The sequence below is a fragment of the Centruroides sculpturatus genome, unplaced genomic scaffold (genome assembly GCF_000671375.1).
Source record: "Centruroides sculpturatus isolate CEXI.00-Female unplaced genomic scaffold, Cexi_2.0 scaffold640, whole genome shotgun sequence".
NCBI lineage: Eukaryota > Metazoa > Arthropoda > Arachnida > Scorpiones > Buthidae > Centruroides > Centruroides sculpturatus.
Window position 1 is genome coordinate 140,390 of NW_019384805.1, and position 8,683 is coordinate 149,072.

Below are 8,683 nucleotides of genomic sequence, written 5' to 3' on the forward strand. Positions count from 1 at the left end.
CTTTATATTAAATTTGAAAAAATAAATAAATGTAAAACTCCTAAATTTATCATTTTAATTGCTCTACACAATGTATAATAACAAAGTTTAAAATCAAAACAAAAGTACAGTAATTTAAGTTAACATGAATTTTACCTGAATTATAAGTATTGTAGTCATGTGGAACATTTGCAGGAACAGTGTAACCATAAGTACCATATCCACTGCTTGTGGAAGGTGGTAAAGGTGGAGCAGCACTATAAGGAGGATATTCAACAGCTTGTCCTTCGGGGCCAATATGGCGAGGTGGAATAATTTTTGGAACTGTCTTCATTGGCTAAGAATTTCAAAAAATAATTTCACTTAGAACTGTTATTGAACATATTTCAATTACAAATAAAATGTAATCTAAACCAAACTTCTGACAATTATAAACTAACATTGTTCTAATATTTATAATTTATAATAATAATAATAATTTTTAATTAATTTATAATGTTTAAAAAAATAAAATAATCTTAATTACGTAATCTTGATTAAAGTAAATTTTTTGCATTTTTTTCAACTAATACTGTTTTAGAATTAATTTTGTTTTAATTAAATTTACTGTAATTTATTTAAATTTAATTCTATTATGTTTAAGTAAAAGATACAATAATCTAATTAATTAAACACCAATATTTTGAAAAAATAATTGCAATAATGAAAGAGAAAAAAAAAAGACAAAATGAACTAAATGAGTTATTTAAATGATATAATAATATAAATTTGAAATAAGTTTCCATTTTTTTCTTGTTTAATGATATGAAAACACAGAATACCTATACACAAATAATAATTTACATAGAGTTGTTATCTCTCTTTTATAAATGTATAGTATTGTTTAATTTTTATAGTTATTAAGAGAAATTTATTTAAGTGCAATATCATAAACCATTGTAAATACAGCTTCCTCTCTTAATAATTTTCCCATTAAAAACTGGCAAACATACATATCAGAAGAAAGATTTAAATTTATGAGGTAGAAAATAAAAATCAACATCTTAAACTGTGTCATTATACTGGTAAAGATTTAAAATTATATTTTGAATTAGTAATATTTTGTCTAAAGAAAAATATTAAGAATTCTATAAATAATGATAATGGTGTAAATAGATATTAATTGTATATAAATTAATACAAAAAATTTGTGAGTTTTTCAAATCATATTTATGAATATTTTATCAATATCTTTACTTAGTAATTACAAACAAAATAATTGGATTGTATTTACATATTTCTACTAATAGTTTTTTTTTTGTTAACTTATTATAACAAAAAATTATTTTACACTATATTAGTAAAAATATAAAAAATATTTTATTATTACATGTTTAAATATTTGATTAATAAAAATAATATAATTTTGCTTGCAAAATGATAGATCATTTTTCCTACTACATCACAAATTAAATGTTAAATAACAATAGATTTCAGAATAACACATAATAGACTGCACTTTTCTTAATGTAAATTGTAATGTAATTACAGATTATATTCAAAAACAAACTTACTTTTGTCGTGATTGAATATATAATTTTATAATGTAATGAGCAAATAATTATGCATGTTTTCAATAACAATATATGTATACTTTAAAGTATGCTTCTGAATAATGTTATAAAGCTATCCTAAGCACGCATATCAAATAGTGTGGAATGATTAGTTTGTGATTATTGCTTTCTAGTTTGATTGATTACTTTGGAATAATTATATTCTACTTTAATGACAAACTTCCTAATACTATCATATTTTTAAATGTAATACAGACCACAATGTACATAAATTTCAGATATATTTCTCTTGTCACTGACGTAATTGACAATTCAAGTTCCAAAATCTTATCATTACTTAAATATTCATTTTTGTTATATTTTAGTTTTGTCATTTAAATTTTATCATTTTAACAGTATATGTAAATCACTAAAATGCACAAACTTTTAGTGTTCAAAGTATTTTTTATTAAATAGCAAAAAAAATACAGTGGAAAGTTGATTATCCAAAACAGTTTTCAAAAAAGAAAAAAACCAAAACATGTAGCACTGTACATAATTTAACACAGAATATAATACACAGAGACCAAATTCTCCATGTAACTGGAAATCACATCATCATCTGCTGATTGTAGTGCCTCAAAAGTAGGTCATATTTAAAATTGCATTCGATTTTGAGTAAATTAATTTATTTTCAAATACAGTAATTGCATTACAGTATTTATTTTCATGAAAAACTTTAAATACATAGTGCCTGATGTTGTACTCAAAATATAAAAAACAAATGAGTTTCTGGATTATCCAAAATTTTGTTTATCCAAAAGATCCTGGTCCCATCAAGTTCAGATAATCGATTTTCTACTGTATATACATATATTTATTTTTCATTTGAATTTTATGTATTTTCATTCTTATATATAATATAGTTTCTAAATTCATAGTAATCTCATAATCTAAATAAATAAATAAATATGTTTATTTATTTATAATGTAAATATTTATATCACTTACTTATGTAAATATGTATATTAAATATATATGATATTTTTATAAATATTATATATATAATATTTATACTAGAGCAGTAATGGTGAACCTGTGATCCATGTGGCAATTTCAAGGTAACCCACATTGAAAGTTTAGAAACTATTAGGTTTTTATAAATTATAAGACAATATTTGATAAATTTCAAAACTTTACATATGTAATGTGAATGCAAGATCCTAAAGCTGCTGTGAAAAATCACAAAGGCCACTAATTACAAACCTCAAATAGAAAAAAATATCATCACAGAAGATTTCCCATTAAATGAAATATTTCCATTATACTTACATTTATTATTTTATTTTCACTTATGTACTGTTATTTTTCTGATAAATATTAAAAAGTGAATAAAAATATTGATAAATCTTGTTTAACTAGTTTTAACTAACTCACATTAAATATCTGACCAGAAATTTGGAGTTGATAAATTTNTTTTATCTAATATTTATATTCAATTCTTTCCTTAACTTCTTTTGTATTTTAGATTTTCCATTTTTAGTTTTTGTTAGATTCTGATGATAGAAGGTAATAAGTACAGTATACATTTTAAGTTCCTTACATATCTCCTGGGAATTTGCATAAAATTTGTTATTTATTTATATTTCATCAACATTATAATGCATATTTTCAATGCATTCTCCTTTAAGAATTATACATTTTTATCAATACCAAAAACTTTTCAAATAAGTTTTCTAGATTGCCTTTTATCTATTTATTTATAGTACCTTTTATCTCATTAAAAGAGTAAAACAGGTATTTCTCACAATAAAGTTTTTCATTTTGAAAACCAACTGAAGTCATTGAATGTTAAGTCAAGCAAATACTAAAGCTGCAGCAGCAATTCCATTGTAAATTAGCTAAATGTAATTCATTTGATTTATACATAGCCTTGCATTATTGTATTATTGTAAAGGTCAATTGTGCAGCTTTCCTAGTTATTTCTTGATAAGTGAATAATATAAATGGTTCAGCAAACAGGTCAGAATAACATTGACAATTATTCAAAAAAATCCTCTTGAAGATTATCCAAAAAGTAGTGGTTTGAGGAGTAAAATGCAAAAAGAATAAAATCTCTATGAATTTATAAAATACTTATTCAAAAATAAAGCAAATAGAATTGAATTAATTTTAATAATGCAAGATCAATAACAAAAAATCAACATTGTTTACTAAAAACTATAGACAGCATAACTGTACTCATAAAATTACAATAAATTACCTACTGTTTATCAAAATTAAGAAAAATTAATCAAACAATTTAAATTTTTACTTAGAATAAAACTGTAGTTTTTAGAATATAAAATTATACCAAAATTTGATTGTAATAAATTTTTAATATTTAACTCTGAGAAATATTTTTATCTATACATTAATATATTATTTTATTGACATTAAGAACTTATTATAATTATCAATAAGAATGAACAGATATTTTTATGATTTTTATTTGCTTTATGTTCACAATTTATCAATCAGATCTTCATAAAAATGACATTAAAATAAATTCTAATTAATTATGAAGTTATTAATTGTAAAAATTAAAAATAAACATTTTTATTGTGGAAATAGATATAATTTGTTACACATTTCATGTTGTTCTAATAATCATGTACTGTACAAAGATTTATAAATGGTAATTATAAATTATGTGAATTAATAAAACTTTTTTGATTTTTTATATTCTATTTAATCTATAATTACAATCATATTTTGTTTTTTCTTTGTTTATTTGAATAATAATAATTATTGATTTGCCACTATTTATTAGTGTCAAAACTACAGTATTGAAACCATATAAAAATATTAAAAGATAATAAGTAGATTATTTCTTATATAAATCATTGTTAGTAACTTTTATATACCTGCTGTGTTTTTGGCTGTGGGGTGGTGCGATTGATCAATGTGGCATTTTCGCCTGGCACTGACAACTGGGAAGATGTAGGAGAGATGTTGCCATCTCCATGGTGACCATTGGTGGGTGTGGCAGTTGGCTGGTAGCCAACACCATAAGTCTCTTGTGTAGGAGGCTGAATTCCTTCCTGACTATAATATGCATCTGTATATGGACTGTGAAATCAAAAAAAAATAGTAAAAACTGTTAAAATATTTTAAAATACACTTTAATCCAGTTAATATTCAACCCCTGTGTAAGTCAAAATAAGTTTATTGATTATGAGTATGTTTAAAATTTTAAACATTGTATTATTTCCTGATAAAATATGTAATAAAGTAGCTTGCTGTTTAATTCAGACATTTCTGGATATTACAAGACATTCAATATTTAATTAAAAACAAATTTTATAGAAGATTAAAGAAATAGTTTAAGTTATGAATTATTTATAGGAGAAGCATTATGATGATAAAATAGTATTCAATGAATCTAGTTAGCTTATAAATTAAATTAAAAATATATTACAATTGGTTAAATTTTAAATTATATAATTAATATACAAAAAAAATTAAAATTATAAATACAGTACTAAACTACAAAAAATATATCAAAAAATAATTTTGAAATAAACTCTTTCTAAACAGTACAGCAATAATTCATAATAGTTTACATTAGTAAAAGAAAGGATAATTTCAAAAAATTTATACTGTTAACTTCAATTAAATCTAATTTCAAATTAATTAGTTCATATATAGTTTTAAAATTCATAACAAAGGAAATTATAGATGATCAGATTTTTCTAAAATTATATATTAAATAAAATATATTAAATAGTACTTTAATTTTGATAGTATAATTATCTATTTATTTAGTTAAATATCATTCTATTATTCTATGATAAGGTTGTACAATATCCATTTTTAGTTTTTTAAGTTAAAAAACAAACAAAAATTTTCATAAACAATTTTAAGATGTACTAGATATGATATAAGCTAAATAATAAATTTTTGAGTTTGCAAAAACTATTGTTAACATTCTTCAATTAAAAGCAGAAAAATATTGTATATTACAATAAGTAATAATAGACATTCAGTAAATCAGAATGCAAGTACAGTATAGTAAATACTCAATTTAATGGATTAATTGGAGGAAATGGATTCTGCTATTGCTAAAAATCTATTAAATTGAATGTGTTTTAAAAACATATATTAATAACAAACTTGAAATGTGCAAGATGTGTTAAAATGTTATTATGATGCCTAAGTATGAATAAAATATTATTTCCAATACATTGAATAATTTACACTCTGACTCATTGTTCCAACTTTTTAGTATCACTATTTGTGAATAAAAATGATTTTAAATGTTTCCTACAGGACCAATTTTTGCCCATTAAATTGGAAACTGTTAATTCAAGGGTTTACTCTAATTCAAAACATATTTTTCCATATGGTAAATTTTGATTCCTTTTATTTTGTTGCTACATGAATATCATGACAATTCAACTGTTAACTATTTATTACAGAATTACATTAAATGATATTTTTTATATTTAAACTTTAAGAAGTAATTATATTTCTATCAATATTTTTACTGTTTCTTTTAATTTGATTATATCATTTATCCATCTGTTTGACAGCTTGACTGCTTATAAATAAAATTAAATTAATTACTGTTACAAAAATATATCAACAATCATAAGCTTTTCAAATTTTTATTAAATTCTATTTTCAATTATTAGTTTCAATTTTGTGGATTAATTTTTAATGTAAACCTTTAATATCTAACAATACAAAAATTTTTATTTTATTAAGTTAATAATGGTATGTAATCAACTATAAAAACTTGATATTGTGAAGCCATTCTTATAATTTCTATTATTGTTATTAATATGTATCATAAAGTTCTTACTTAACTGTATAAGATAATGAAGAAATTTTAATGTCTATGAAAATAATTGTAAGATTAAATTTTTATTTAAAAATTTGTAATTATTTTAATAAAATTTTGAAATTTCAAATATCGTAATTACTTTGTTAAAAATTTTTGCAGATGTTGCATTTAAATATTTAACCAAATTTGAATATTATAAGATGATTTGGAAATATCAATTTCTCCTAAATTAAATAACAATGAAATTCTATTAAAAACCTTTTCAAAATTTAAATATTAAATTGTATTCCTATTAAAATTTACTATACTACTATTAAAAAAGAAAATTTTTGCTATCAAAACAAAGCTTTTATATGTAAATATAGCATCATTTATAACAATAATTTTTCCATAATTCAAATAATAAATGCATCAAACCTTAAAATTTAATTATAGTTCTATTAATAAATTATAAAGTTTACAGTATAAATTCAAAATATTATATTTATTATTATTCAAATTTTACATAAGAGTAATTTATTAATTATAACTGTACTTATTCTGTTAATTAATACATATTTGCAACATTATGTTTAACATTAAAAACAATAAAATAGATTAATTAAAACTTTTAAATGTGTTCAAAATTGGAATTTGAAGGTAAATTTAGAATTTATATCCAAATTTTAAATTTAAAGGAAACAAATACTAAAAAAATACTAAATTGTCTGAATTAAACAGTTTTGTTTTAAAAACAAAATATGTATTTCAAACTTTGAAATGATATTCTCATAATAATTTTTTATTATTACATTTACTATTGTGTAATTATAATTATACGAATATTTTTTTATTTTATGAATGATGGTTTAAAATTATATTTAAACAAAAATGATTATATGGATTCATTGATGCTATATCAAAAAAATTTTTTTTTGATTTCCTTATATAATTTTATTTCATGAGCAAATTTTAAATATATGCAATTAATTTTGAATTAGCTAAACAATAAGATGACAAAACGGAAATATTTAAACATAAAATAAAAATTCACACACATGCAAAGAAAATGGCTTATTATAATTAAAGCTAAATTTTATAAGCTACATAAACATTATAAAAATTAAATTTGTATTTAATAAAAAGAAAAAAAAACAATCAGGCAATCCAAAAATTGTACCTACATGTAATGATGGATTATTTCTGAACCACGATCTGAATAGTATCGCCTAAATAAAAGAAATAAGAAATCTGCAAATGAACAAAGTCAAATCTGCTTTGCTCCTTACACTATTATCTGGTGCAATCATCATTCAACTACTAATAACAAATTGAAATGAACTAAAGGCAGCAAATTAATTTTTGTACTGCAAATATATGATAAAATATAATACTACTTAATCTATACTTTGCAAACTGCAGCATTCCAACTACCAAATTAATTTTCATAAATTTTATATAATGAATAAAAGATCTTTATGAAATAAAGCTTTCTACTTTTAGCAAACATTGTGCAAAAAATCATCAGCTTAATAAAATCATAATATATGATGTTTAGCAAGTGCACTATAATGTTTAGATATGCATCAATTTTTTCATCTTAAATTTGAAAAAACATTAAAATCAATTACTGTTTATTACATTTATTTTTATTTACATATAGTAAACACTCATTTTCTCTGATATTACTAAAATCTTTCTTAGAAATCTTTTAAAATATTTATATAAAAATAATTTATTTATGTATATTATAATTCATAAATGTTTATCCATATATTTTCAACAACATTACAGAAAAAATTATTATAAAAATAAAGAATACTTTAAAATATTGAAAATAATAATCCCATTGTACATTAACACTTTAAACTAAAAAGCTAACTTGTAACAAGCATTATTTCATTCTAAAATCATATATTGATTTTAAAATAACTAGATTTTCTTTAAAAAAAAATATGCTATGTATATATACATATACTGCATTGAATATATTTAATTAAATAACAACAATGACAGATATGTAATCTAAAGTAATGTAAACATTAAAAAAACTTTGAGATTACTACAAAGCTTTATTTCAATAGTAGGGACTACTGTTTTATGTTTTATTTTCATCAGATTAAATAATAAAAAAAAGCAGCAAAAGAAAAAATTTAGCATTAATTCTTACCTGAACAATTTTAATGATGTTTACTACAATTTATGAGAACATCAAATTATTTATTATAGATAGGAAAGAAACATTTTAGTTTTAAATTCAATGTCCATCTTAAATAATAAAACTCTTCAAAATGATAATAGAAGAGCAAACTGAATTTTAAACTTAAAATATTAACTTATTTATTAAATATATATATAATTATAT

The 8,683-nt window shown here is 20.9% G+C and overlaps 2 protein-coding genes across 6 annotated transcripts in view; both read right to left on the reverse strand.

Annotated features, from left to right (window-relative positions):
• The window catches only part of LOC111629643 (catenin delta-2-like), a 65,903-nt gene extending 57,937 nt beyond the window's left edge, over positions 1–7,966 (reverse strand). For 2 of the 5 annotated variants that reach the window (XR_002757383.1, XM_023373527.1), the window contains exons 1-3: positions 7,503–7,966; positions 4,418–4,622; positions 136–316 (exon numbers count right to left, since the gene is read on the reverse strand). Coding sequence is in view for 4 of the 5 variants with exons in the window: in XM_023373527.1 (XP_023229295.1) it covers positions 136–313 (178 nt within the window). In the remaining variant the exon portion in view is untranslated. The remainder of the gene's footprint in view (positions 1–135; positions 317–4,417; positions 4,623–7,502) is intronic. The other 3 variants (XM_023373526.1, XM_023373524.1, XM_023373525.1) reach the window with 2 other exon arrangements.
• LOC111629644 (catenin delta-2-like) overlaps positions 4,400–8,683 on the reverse strand; it is a 67,461-nt gene continuing 63,177 nt past the window's right edge. The window contains exons 7-8 of the mRNA XM_023373529.1: positions 5,871–5,926; positions 4,400–4,622 (exon numbers count right to left, since the gene is read on the reverse strand). Of these exons, the coding sequence (XP_023229297.1) occupies positions 4,400–4,622; positions 5,871–5,926 (279 nt within the window). The remainder of the gene's footprint in view (positions 4,623–5,870; positions 5,927–8,683) is intronic.